Source organism: Erythrolamprus reginae, chromosome 5, assembly GCF_031021105.1.
Source record: "Erythrolamprus reginae isolate rEryReg1 chromosome 5, rEryReg1.hap1, whole genome shotgun sequence".
NCBI lineage: Eukaryota > Metazoa > Chordata > Lepidosauria > Squamata > Dipsadidae > Erythrolamprus > Erythrolamprus reginae.
In genome coordinates, this window is record NC_091954.1 from 81,542,570 (window position 1) to 81,556,749 (window position 14,180).

Sequence of the window (14,180 nt, forward strand, 5' to 3'; positions counted from 1 at the left end):
TTTAGTGAAACATGTATGCATAGCATTGTTGTGTAATCAATAACGAACTTTCAATTGATGTGTTCCATGAAAGCTTGCTTGTTGCAGCCTACAGCAAGGTTAGATTATGCTGTAGCAGGCAAAGGATTGTATGATGAACAGAGGGACAGAGATAATAATTATCTGAAATACTGTATAGCTATGTTTTATTGTATTTTTTTTCTTAACAATCACACAGATTTTTCTTTTACAAGCCACGTAAAATTTTAATTGAGTTGATTCATATTAAATTTATGTCTGCTAAAGTCAGCACAACAGCACAAACCTTCTTTTCTGAGGACTCAGCACATCACAATATCATATTAATTGTGCCATATAATAAATCAGGATCTTATCACCTCTCCCACCCCCTTTAACCCAGGTTGCTACTTTAATTTTCTAGCCTTAGAAACTGAGGGGAAAGATCCCACCTAAAGTGCAAATGCTTCACTTCATAACACAGCCATTCTATACAATGTATTGTTAGCACTTTTCCATCACAAAGAGGTCCCAGACCTATTTTACATATATGTGGTGACAATCAAAGCACACTCTTACAGCTGAAGCCCTGAGATGTAAAGAGAAAGTACTGTGCAAATATCACATCCCTATCTCTTAAACAAAGAACTTTAAACCCAAATGGAGTTCATTTGCATGAAATCCAAGACTTCAGCATCTACATAATAGACAGAAGGAGCTTCTCTTCTCCTCCACTCTTTCCAAAGGAAGCGCTTATCTCCTTTGTGAAAGTGGGAAATGGGTGGGCTATTTTGCATGAGGATGTATACAAGATATGTAAATGAGGGATCTGCTGCAAGCAGAAAGAAAACTGGCCAGACAGCTGACAATCCTCCATTCACAGGGGAAACTTCTCTGGCTTCCAATGGGAGTAATGAGAATGGAACAAACATGTTTGCTTCCCAGGGTGGGAGAAGCTGATCCTGAATATTCATAAACTGACCATTTAGTCATGGAAGTGTTAATTATTTCCAGCTCATGAAGCTATGTGACCTCACCTGCTCCCAGAAAGTATATCAAAAGAACGAAATAATCAGATGGAATGAGAGCAGAATTTGATCCCACAAGTTAAAAGTCAAACAAGGAAAGGATAAAGGAAAGAGGGATTCAAAAGATATCAGAGATGGCTTGAAATCTTCCTTTCTCACAGTCTTGCAGCTGCAATAAAGATCTGAGATCACTGGGCCATGCTACTAAACACACATAAATAACCCAGCAAATTGCCAGGCTGTATTTCTCATAATCTTGCCAAGCTTACAAATTAGAATGAATATTTTACTTTTATAAGTAAACTATAAACATTTCACATTTAATTCATACAAAACTGATAGGGCTAGCCACAATTTGCTACACATATTAAATGAGGACAGAAAACAAACTGCAATTATTTCAGTGGTGAACATGAGGGAGGAAGGGGAAAATTGAACAAATGAACTATATTATGTATGTCACAACTTATTTATAATTAATTAGTTTGCAAATGTTAAAAACCATGACTTCACTCGCTACACAAACCTATTCAGTATCTGACACTATTTTACAGTACAATCTTATTGTCAATTTAATAGGAAGCCTTACTAATTTTAAAAGAAGAGATAACAAAATATATTCAAAGATTCTGACTCCTTGAAAATATCTAATTTATAAATGAAAATGTTCTTTTTCCTGGATATATTCAGAAGTTGATCTGTAAAATTGAATCATCTAAGGTCATGGTTGTCAAAAGAAAACAAAACCCTGATTCTTACAACACTAAAGCTTTTGGATTACATTTATGATTGCTTAGATGGAAACAAAATAGGGCTTCATATTTTAAAAGTGTAATGAAAAAAAATAAACTATAGTAATAACAACAAAATTCACTCTCCAGTTATAGCATTGGAAGCTATTTAATATCACAAAATAAGTGCATTTATATAATTCAAGTAATTGAATCTTAAATATTCCACAATTAAAGACAATAGTAGCAAACAGAAGATGTCTCAAAGCCACACTTTAAGGTTTCTAAGATTTTTTAATAATAAACTAATATAAAATAATCTATTTAACATTGTAAGATACTAAATTATTGGAACATTTATATATATCATAATGAATGTACCTGGATTTTTATGGTGTAAAATTATAAAATAAGTGATACTTTTAGTTTCACACAGAACATGATTACAATTTCAGAGAATTAGGGTTTTCCTATTTGTTTAATATATTTATTGCCTTTCCTGTATTTTCTTTCATTTCTTTATTTTAATAAAGAATTAGTTCAGTGTGTTTACTGATTTTTTCTTAGTTTGTATAACAAAATAATTTAAATGTCAATGATAAATTATAATAAAGGAAATATCATCCACAGGCTGAATTTTATCTTAAAACAGTAATTATTTTCACCTTGCAAAGCTAAGTCAATTTCATATTTCTGTAATATATTTCCCATTCATATTTTTTTTTCTCCCAAAAGGTTTGGAAATCAAGTGCACTTTTATCTTTCCTTCCATTTCAAACAAGAAATTCAGCTAACACAAAAGGTTTCTAAATAGGTGTAGTGTGTTAAACAGTATATATAAAATATTTGAGTAAATGGTCTTATAAACAAGTAACAAAAGACTATACTGTATATTATTCAAGATCGAAAGGCTAAATGAACTTGGACCTCTCTGGGGCAAAATGCAGACATCACAAGCTGTACTTTTTATTAAGCATTCTTTGTTTTCACGGTCATCATTATCTAAATTAACATGTATACATAAAAAAATGTAGTTTGGTCTCCAAAGTTCTAATTTTTTCAATAGATCAGTATGCAAATAATAGCAGCACCTTCTGCCTTATCATATGTCCATCAAACCTTTGTTTAGGTTTTATGATCTTAATCAATCTTAACTCTGACGAAGGATCACAGAAGGAAGATGGATGAGGAAATGAATGACCCATGACCTTCTCTTGCATTTATATTCCCAAGTTTCAACACTGAAAAAACAGTTTGGGTAGACAGTTAACAAATATTATAGACCTGATAGGTTTATCTTCCCTTATGTCTGTCTTCCAATTTCGCAATGACACATAGCTATGAAGTGAGAATGTCAGAATATTTAATTGCTAATCACCTATTTTGTGGCAAATATTCAGGATTCAGAATCAAATCTTATTATTCAGAATTACTAAACTTTGGAGTTCAGGAAATGTGTACAAAAAACTGGCACATATTGTCATGCAAATTGAGAGATTAAATTGTGTTCTTTATTGGTTTACATTCACTTCAGGAAACCTTAATGAACCAATATTAACATGGAAGACACTCAAAGAAGAAAAACAGAGTTGGATTTGTTATTTGGAGAGGGGAATAGCCCTATAAAGTAAGCATGCAAGGTGGGTTTTTTTTAAAAGATAGTGAGATGATGTATTTACTAGGTTGTTTCTCCATTTTTGAAGATTTTTATCTTCAAAATATCTTTTTATCTTCAAAATATTTTATGTTTAAAAACAGAGTTGGATTTGATATTTGGAGAGGAGGAATAGCCCTATGAAGTATGCAGGCAAGGTTGTTTTTTTAAAAGATGGTGAGATGATGTATTTACTAGGTTGTTTCTCCATTTTTAAAGATTTTTATAAGAAAGTACTTTCCCACCCAAACTTCCCAAAACAAGGCTTCCTTGTCAGATGATTAAATAATAAAGTGTGGATCACTGACTAAGGAGTGTTTTAATTGTGCATCAATCAGGGTGAGCCAATATTGCCTCAACACTTCCTTTGGGGAAATCTAATAGCCAATATTCTAATTGTATCCATCTGTTTTCCCATAATCAAACTCTATAAAAATAAATTCCAAAAAATGCAGGACCTAGTAAAAACAGAAATACTGATTTCCTACACATTAATTCTCTTGTAAGTATTTTCTTCAAGTATGATATCTGTGTGTTGGGAACAATTTATGAATGATCCTGTCCTTTTCCAGAGAGATAAAATTACTTGCTTTGTGATGATGTCCTATCATTATTATAACCACAATTCAGTTCTCACTCATAATTATACTATCAAGAGGTTATGCTCAGTTCTTCTTCAATATGCATATAAATAACTGATTAATACCTAGCAAAGGAAAATGTTTAGAAAAATGGTTTATTTCAGGCAATAACTAATTTAAAATTACCTATAAAATGATCATATGAACCTATTTTAGATAGGTCAGATGAAATTGCTATGGTATTTAATTTCACAAAATAAAGTAATGGGATGTTTCTTTTGTTCACTAATTTAAAAGATTGGGGGGGGGTAGGTTTTTTTTTAGCAAAATGAAATTAAAATAAATCAAACACAGTACCCTAAATCTTACTACATATTTTAAAAATAAATGAAGCTATTATTTTGGGGGGGAAATCATTAGAGACTGATCTTGAATAGGTGGCTTACAGGGGTAAACTAATCAAGCCCATAATCAGCTATAGTCTACTTATAAAATCATAATAATATATAACTAAAAATCAAGATAATCATAAAGAATATTTAAAGCTCTTTTTCTTTCCTTTCCTTTAAAATAAGCTGCCTTTTATATGAAGGTTAATCCCTAATTCTGTAGAGGATAGGAAAAGGAGGGGAGAAACAGATGACTTCTTGCATTTCTGACTAGTCTCCTAGCAAGTTCTTTTGTAAATGAAACAATGAAGACTTTTTGAGAAATAAAAATATTTCACAAAAGCAGCCATGTCATCCATTCAAGGATTACTTAGTAGAATTCTCAAGTGAGACAGTAAAGTTATTTTGAAAGATAATAATAAGAATTTTAAAATCAAAGCTTTATTTTTATTATAAGAGTAAAAACTAAAAAATATAGACTTGTTATTATTAATATTATTCTTATTATTCTCTTGGCATGATTCTTGCTAGATTTAATTTTTCAAATGAGAAAAAGAAACACTTTCTCTTAAAAGAAATAGCATGAATGGATGACAAATATTTAAATGTGAGTGGCCAAGATGCAACCTAGTTCTAATCTACCCTCTGATGGCTATATTTTTTGCCTTCTGCATCTTATGGTAGCGTCTTTGTTCTTTCAGAATGATGCATCCTTTAGCGTTGCCTCCTGGAACTACTGAATTTCCTCATTAGACCACGCTGTCCCATTGCATTCCCACAGGGATTGCTAATTACTGGCTTTCTTCAATTTAGTCTCCTTTCTGATTCAATTACATACACCATCCTTTAATAAACAGTACGACGCAACAAGGCCTACCTTGGCATTCTCCATTATGTTCTTCATACCCAGCATTGCACAGGCAGTTGCCAATGGGTACCAGCCATTCACCATCTGCCCCACAATACATTTTTGGCACATCCTTCTCTTCTGAGTTGTTGACACATGAACCACGAACCTCGACTAAAGAAGATGTATCAGCTCCGGTAATTGTGTCTGGAAACTGAGCCAGATTACGGACTGTCAGGGGACATTTCTTGTAGAAGACACGAACAGACACCAGCGCTATGCAAGCACCTACGTCCTGGAATGCCAGATAAAATCCCTTCTTGCTCAATGGACCCACATCACGTATCTCTGTGTTTAATTTCATAATCCTGTCGCCAATGTCTACCTGAGTAAAACTCTCATCAGCAGCAATGGTGTCAATCTTACCAAACTGACTTTCTCGAATAAAACGCTCCTTGTCATTGCTTGATTCATAATAGTACAGGTTAAAAGTCTCCTTGCAAGTTCCCATAACACCTGGCAGGCTGTTGCAGTCTCTTAGTGTGAACTTGATTTCAATATAAACCCTTTGAGCCCCTTCACGGGGAATCCAATCAGTCCGTAACCAGTTGTTCTGACTTGGTTCCATTACGTTGCAGACTTGATAAGTGCGGATTGGTGTATTTTTCTCATCCATAATGCTGACTTCCTCCCACTGTGAATAATCAGACAGATAGACATAGATAAAGTCATGTAAAATATACAATGAAGCCTTCATAGAAAAACAATTTTTCTATTATACTATTGGTTTCACTGATTTGCATACCACAGCTATTAATGCTAATTACTAAGATTGCCTCATATAGCCATATCAACTAAAGCAACAAGAAATTAGCTTTTAAAAACTGTATAATTAAAGGTGGTCTGTTAGAAAGTCAGTGATCAATCTTCCAAAATACATTCTATTTTTCATTATTTGTATAGCATAATTTGAATGATTCAGACTGCTAGTAAGAACTGTAGTAAATTAAAGAGTATCAGCTGAACATATATTTTATTTGCATAGACAAAAAACCAAGAGAAGATAAACCATAGGTATCCATCCATCAGAAACAGAGCAGAAATAAGAACTAATCACTTCTAATCATCAATTATTCTGATATTGTCTTCTTTACATTCACCCATCAAGTTACAGACTATAATTAAATACAAAACAGAAAACATACTAAAACAATATCTTTAGAATCCCAAATAACAATTAAATATAATAAACAGCAAGAAGAAAAATATAATCCTGTCATATCTAAATCAGCATTCAGTGTGAAACTAAAGGATTCCTGGTGTGTCAGAAGAGTGTGATCAATACATACATTTGCACAACATAACCTATACATATTGTGTGAGAAATATAAAATATATGGGTATCTCCAAAGAGATTTGCATATATTATCTTTGTCAGAAAAGCATCATAGCCAAGTAACAGAACACAACAGGTGTCAGGTTCAATTACCACTATCTCTGAGTAATCCTGGAAAAGATATTTGCTTGAAATTCTGGAGGGCTTCTGCCAAGCATTGTGCAGGTCTCAAATTATTAAATACATGGAAATGTTACTAGATAATGGAACAATATTTGTAATCCACAACGAAGATTAAGATTCACTTCTTTGTGTTATACTGCATATGCACATTATAATAAAATAAATAGCTTAAATGCTAAAAAGCTTTAATTTTTATTCCATGCACATCTTGGTTTATTTCAAAATTATCTATCTTCGGACAGACAGATGGCTTTCAAGCCAAGACTGTCTATCTTCCTGAAGAACTTTAACAGGAAAAAGGACACCACAGTTATATCCCTGGTGTCTATAATAATAACCTTTCTCTTTAACATTTGGGTAGTTTGTATATACACACATCTAAACAAACATGTGCACTCAACCACACAAAAAATGATTCTGAAGAGTGAATATGATCTTATTTTGCTTGCAGAGGTTGAGTAAAAGTGAGATAAAAGAATATAATCAGTCAAAAAGAGCTTTCAAAATGTGATTATATTAGTCATAGGATTCAGAAAAGTACTATTGTGTCTGTCTGTCTATTTGTTTGTTTGTTTGTTTGCAAAAGAAAAAATAAATTGTTTTGGTTTTGTTGAATTCAGGCTCAATAACTAAGGAAATCATGCTACCCTCCCTCACTTATAAAAAATTAATTAAATCCAATCCTTTTCAGTGAAGCACATAGATCCAAAACAATAGAATAGCCTTATGAAATAGTTTTCAGAGGCTTCATCTGTAAGCAAAATAAATACACTGCTACTGGTGGATGCTATAAGATATAAGCTACTCTTCACTGTATTGTGTTTATGATAATTAAAGTTCATAAGCATTAAAGTGCTCTTGAGTTTAAATACAATGCTGGATAGCTGAAAACACTTTATAGAGCTGTGGCAGTGAGCCCCCAGAGTCAAGATGATAATATTTGAGTTATTGTCTAAGGATACTTGAGAATTCAAGAAAAGGGAGGGAGAGAGAGGGGGGCAGGGAGAGAGAGAGAGAATATCCACCGTGTCAAACTGTGTCACGGATAATAGGGGAAACTGGAAAGCCATCTATCAATGTAAAATGCTAGCGCACAAAGTGAGCAACAAAGTTCCTTAATTTACAGCTGCCATGAAATGAGCATTGTGTTACAATTCTGCCCTTTATGATCCAATACCCTATGGGAGAGGGCAGGAACGAAAAAGGAGAAGGAATAAAAATGGTCAATGGGATTTCCTTTTGCATGTTTACACAAAAGACAAGTCAAATTATAAGGCTGGTCCAAAGCCTATTGAATTCTGTGAAAAGAACACAGAGCCTTTACTGCAAAATTCCTCATAGGATTTGGTCACGACTTCTTCCCTTCCTCAATAGAATTGCATTTTTCATTTAATATTTATATCATTAAAGAGCCAAACATAATAAAATTGCACATTTCCAGATGAAACAAATCATTGTTTAATAAAGTGTGTGGTCGAAAATCAATTTTGTCTTCTTTTTCAGTTTTGTCAAACAGACTTCCTATGTTTTAATAATCCAGGATAAAGCATTCCAGACCATTTCTTTTAACTCAAGTTTTAAAAATAAACCATTAATTGAATGTGTAGGCTAATGCATTTATTCTTTAAGGACTGCCTTTAACTCAGCAATACACATATTCATTTAGTTATAGTGACCTATTTTTGTCTCCAATTTCTTATTAAGGTATAAAATATTTCACATTTCAGAAATAACCACTTCTTAAATGGGTGTCTGTATCATACAGAAACATCCATAAAATATAAGAAGGAAGAAGAGTTTATCTTTAAACAATATGTTGGGGTATTTTGAAAAAAAAAAAAAAAATCTGTCCACACCCAATAGAGCTTGCTAAAGAAAAGGAGGAGGGGGTTCCAGGGACAGCAGAAGCAGACCACAATTTGCCTGCAGTCAAGTTCAGGCATAACAACAATGGAGATAGGACAATTGACTATTTTCCCATGAAAGAATTGTTTCAAATCTTATGCATAATGCATCTCTAAATAAATAACCTTATATTCCTTCCTTACATAAAGATAGTTACATGCAAGCATACAGACACAAATGTACAAGGAATATTAATTAAAGAATAATGCATTTTAGTAACAAGATCTGCATCTGTGGTTATGATATATTTGATGGTGTTTCAAAACTTCTGATTTACCTTCAACTGGTATAATAGTTTGTCTTTTATATAATTAGGATAATATGTGTGTTTAATTTAAAGAGCTTTCTGATCACTGGAAATACCATGCATCTTGATTTACCCCTAAAACTGTTCTCCTGCTAATGTAGCAAAAAGAAAGCTGTATTTCATTATTTAATAACATGTCTGATCCTACAGAGTATTAATGGTTTCCAAAAAATCCAATAAATCCAGTAAGAAATACTCTATCAAGCCACATACTATTTATTTAAAGTTTATTATATTGGATATAATTAAGCAATAATTCAAGTTTCTCTCTGTGTCCATATCTACAAATGTCTTAATTATTTAATTTGCTAATAGATGGCCAAATTTCTGTTCTGCTTGTACAATGCTCTTATCATTTTGACAAAGAAAAAGAATATTTACAGCTAAATATTAACATTTTTAAAAGGAATATTGAACATTCATCTTCCTATTGACTAGGAAATACATTCATGGAATGATTGTGGCTTCACATTTTAGAATATTTTCATATATGGGCAATGAAATTCTAATGAGAGTTTGTTTAAATATAAGTTTATTAAAATATCAAAAAAAAATCTGCTTACTTCCAATGTAAAATGGGATAAAATTATGGGGTTTGCACATAATTAAAACAGTATTAATATAAATTATGAATATAAATTATTACTAATATTACTTATTATAAAATTATAAGAAGAGATATGGATTCCCCATCAAAATGAAAAAAAAAAGGTATTTATAAGTGATTTTTGAAGAAATATTTTACATTTGTGTTGGAATTCACAAATACATATTTGGCAAATTTGCTGCTTTGGTTCCAGTGTGAGTTTCCTCCTCCTGATTCTAAAATTATTATTGATTTTCTTCGTACAAGGCTCTTCCATGACAGGATATCCCAGGTTTATACAAGTAAATAACACAGTTTTATCAACAAAGTATAATACATATCTTAAAGGCCACAGAAATAAAATTGACCTTTCCACAATCAGCAAAGAAAAAGTTATCAAGTATCATTAGAAATTTACTAATCATTTCAAAATGTTATTGATTAGATAAAATATTCTGAACTTACCCCTCCCTCTAGGGGGCTTGCTATCCAGCCAAGTTCACCTTGAACTGATCTGGAATCCAATAAGGTAACTGCAAAAGAAAAGGACACATCAAGCCCCAAGTACTCAAATTAGGCTATGTTTCAAAAAGCATCATTAAATGATCTGCACAAGAAAAGAAAAAAATAAATATATTCCCAATGGTAATATAAACTTTTATTCTTATTTAGAATACTTATTTTAAAACATGCATACAAAAACACATGCTGTGGATCTGATAATGATGATAATAATAATAATAATAATAATAATAATAATAATAATAATAATAATAATAATAATCTTCACAAGTGAGTAAAAATGCCAAATCTAGTCTAAACATCTGCCTGACTATGCAACCAATCATCATCAACATTATAATAATAACCCAGTGAAATACTATCTTCATTTGGTTTTTAATATTATTAAACAACAACATCTGCCTAATTCAAGTCCATGGGAAGGACTTAATAGGTGGAGAAAAATATTAAATCCAGTCTAAACAATTGACTGTGTGACCAACTAATATGAATACAGAACTAAAGCATTTTCAATTTTTTCATTGAAAATAATTTGTTTGAAAACAGAGAGACCCTAGCTAACTAAATAACTAAATAACTAAAGCTAAGTCTACTTCAAATCTAGCATGATACCTAGTGACTTCACGAACACATCCATATCATTTGCTTGAAAACAATATCAAATGGTTTTCTCTTTGCTTCTTTTAATTTTTTTTAACTTCACAGTCTAATTTACCGTTCTAAAATTACCTAGTATTCTCCCACCCAAATCCTGTTCAGGTATACCCTGTTTATTCTTAAGGCCTTTTCATAGATTTTGATTCTAATCCACTGAATTTTCAACTGCACAAATCCCAGCAATTATTAAAACATCCTCTAGGAGAAATCAATACAGTATTACAATTTTTACACTGCAGCCACATAAATAAGATGCAAAATCTCTTTACACTATCCCACTAAGACACATGTTGATTCTGTGGATGGGGTACAACTTGCATTTAGGTCCTCTTAATTCATATCTCAAAGATAATCTTCAATAAGGATTAATACTTATACCCAAAATGAATTGGTTTGGGGATTAAAAAAAAACAAACACCAAAGATAAAATGTTCAGAGATATTCTCAATCTTTGAAGGCTTGTCCTATATGTCTTAAATCAGAAAGCAAGTACAAATTGCTCATTTATGTAAGATTTCCTCTCATATAAATGTGTAAAGAAATCACCTACTCATAATTCATCTTTATTACATCTGCCTGAGACATTGCTACATGATAGATGGGCCTTCCAAGAGGAATTAACATATTAATTTCACTAACTTTATAACCAGATTTGTTTACATCATTTTGCACTTCTCTTTATGAATTGTACATCTCATAGGAAAATGTCAGTGAATCCACAAACAGCTTCAATAGATAACTTAATCTACTGTCACTATAAATAAGGAATGCAACATATTGTGTTGGTCGTGCCATCTTCTGGGTATTTAATGCCACTTGCAAGAAAAGCAGAATGATTTTTCAAGTATCGCTACAAGATAAGAAAGCAGCGAAAATTGGACTCTGTTGAATAGGAAACATTTCCAGCACTGTATGGGGGGGTGGGGGGTGGGGGCAGGTGTCTTATAGGAAACAAAGAGAGAGAACCAAAATCTGAGCAGCTTCAGCACTGCATTCTTTGTACCTCTAGAGGCTCCTGTTAAAAAATGGAGCAAGAGTTGGGGGTGTGTTAAGAGTGAAAAATGGCTCCCCAGTGCAGATAACTTAAAAGATGCTGAGGCGAACTAAATGAAATCTCAGCTGCTCAGCATTCACCCCACCCCAATAAGTCTACAAAAACCACAGGTTCGGGTATAAATCATACAAGAGGTTTTAAAGGCAGCGTTTTAAAAGAGGGCCTATGGGTTATCCTATTTCAACAGCGCATTGTTCTGCTGAAGCCCTTTTGTCTGTCTGTGTGAGAGTGTGTGTGTGTGTGTGTATTGTGTGTACGATTCGGAAATAGACGATCTTTCACTCCTTCAACAGATGAAGCGCTATCAAACCTCTGATTGATAACGAAGATGCTAGAAACCAACGCAGAAGGGGGCTCGAGAGAGGGGGGCGAATACGGAGCGACGGGGGAATTCGTCGGCAATTTATTCTGCAAGATCTTTTCGCTTCCTCTCTTTTAAGTTTGAGCAACTCACCGGCGCTATTTGTCTTACGCGCCAAGCGATTTCCCAGCCACCTCATACCCTAACACCCCCCCCCCCCAAGCTGAAGTTACAGGTATCTTGACTCCCAGCGGCCGAAGCCGGAGTGAAATAAATAAGGACAACTCGTCGGGAGGGAGAAAGTGCGGGAACGCGCATAGCTACACGCGCGCGCCCCCCACCCACTTTCCTGTCAAGCAGGTTCGTGTCACCTCGACGCGCGTGAAGTCACCTCGACGCGCGCAGTCGACTGAAGCCCGCGCTTGTCGCGCGCGTTTGCGTGTGAGGGGACGCGCGTCCGCGGTTATGTAAGATTTAGACTGAGGAGAAGAAGAGGGGAAAAAAACCCAAACCCTGAATGGTTCTTTTCTTCTTTTCCTCTCCAAGGCGTTAAATCAGTAAGAAAATAGCCCCACGGCCTGAGCAAAGAAAGCGCTGAAAGGAAGAATGCGGACGGACGGAGAAGCCCCGGTCCCATTTCGGAGAAAGGCTACTTTGAACTTAAGGCGCCGGGCTGCTCGAATAAATTAAAAGCCTTAACCAAATCCACGGGACTCGCTTGCCTTGGCTGTTTTTTTTAGCAAAGGCAGCTTTTTTTCCCTCTCTCAGGGCGCGTTTTTGCACCAGACAGGCTGGCTGAAAACAGCCCGCCTAGAAAAATCCAGGTCAAGCTCCCCACGCGGGTTTCCGCCGCGCGCAAAAACTGTCACGTCTGCGGCAAAATTTCGGCTGCGGAAGGCGACGATCCAAGCCGACCGGCCGGTCACGAAGCCGGCCGATTCCCCAAACGACACACGCACGCTCCAAACTTTCGCCTCTCTCCGGAGCGGCCAGAGGGGACGGAGAGGCACAAAAGGCGAAGGGCGGGCTAGCCGAAGGGGCGCGGGGGGCGCAGCTTCTTGAAAAGAGCCCATCGGTTTCCGCTGGCTCTCCGCCACCAGCCGAAGTTTTGACGCGAGCTGCCCGCGTTCTTTCTTTTTGCAGGCGAGAGGTGGAACTTTAGGTTGGCTGCCTTGTTCCAAGTTTTTGCCCGGTGTTTTGGTCCGCGGGAGCCGGTGCTGAAAAGCAGGGATACCCCCCCTCGCACCGACCCACGTCCCCTGCCCCATACAAGCCCCGCGAGCAAATGGGGAAAGTCTCGGCTCGGCCCGGGACCCCCTTTTTCCCCCCTGTCTCACTCACCTTCATTGGCCGGATAGATCCGAGAGCCGGTGACCCCCTCGCAAATCCCAAAGAGAAGCGAAAAGACGGCGAAATATACAATCCCAGCCATGGTTTTTTGGTGCTTAGCGCTGCTCTAGACTCCTCTATCCCAGTGGAATAAATGCTTAAATTGGGAGTGCAGCAGGCTGTAGACATTGCCAAGGAGGCGGGGGAGGAAGCGTGACGTCTCGCCGTCCATCAACGCCCTCCGCCTGTCAGAAGAGGCGCTGGAGAGAAAAGCCCGCCTAGGCGCGCCCTCTTTCTCAAAACCACGCCCTCCGTGCTCCAAGAAGCCCCTCCTCCTCCTCCTGGATCCTCTCGTATTCAGAGCTTCTTCGAAAGGTGCAGAAGTGCCTGGCGAACGGTCTGCGCCTTTTTTGTTGTTTTCCTCCTTCGACTGAGGTACTTTCTCGCCTGGTTCAAACCAACGCTCTTCTCTCGCATTCTCGCGTCCACTTACCAGCCAGCAGGTCGCCCTGAACTCATTTGGGTTTCCTAAGAGGACGCCTCTCTCGGAATTATTATTATTTTCTTATTCTCCCCTGAAATTCCTGGACTGACGGAAGGTATCCTTTAATTTAAATGTCCAGCAGGGAAGCGACCTGGGTTGCTCTGACAGCACTGGAATGGCTCCCCCCTCCCCCAAGTAGGAAAAATAAAATCTTCGTAAAAATAACAAAATGTGAGCTTATTCAATTGAGGCTTACTGTCATTGTGCCATTATTTTTTCCCCCTTCTTG

At 35.8% G+C, this 14,180-nt stretch overlaps 1 protein-coding gene across 1 annotated transcript in view; it reads right to left on the bottom strand.

Moving 5' to 3' along the window:
* The window catches only part of EPHA4 (EPH receptor A4), a 204,694-nt gene extending 191,184 nt beyond the window's left edge, over positions 1-13,510 (bottom strand). Inside the window, exons 1-3 of the mRNA XM_070753287.1 lie at positions 13,420-13,510; positions 10,010-10,077; positions 5,258-5,921 (exon numbers count right to left, since the gene is read on the bottom strand). Of these exons, the coding sequence (XP_070609388.1) occupies positions 5,258-5,921; positions 10,010-10,077; positions 13,420-13,510 (823 nt within the window). The remainder of the gene's footprint in view (positions 1-5,257; positions 5,922-10,009; positions 10,078-13,419) is intronic.
* Between the last annotated feature and the right edge of the window lie 670 nt (positions 13,511-14,180).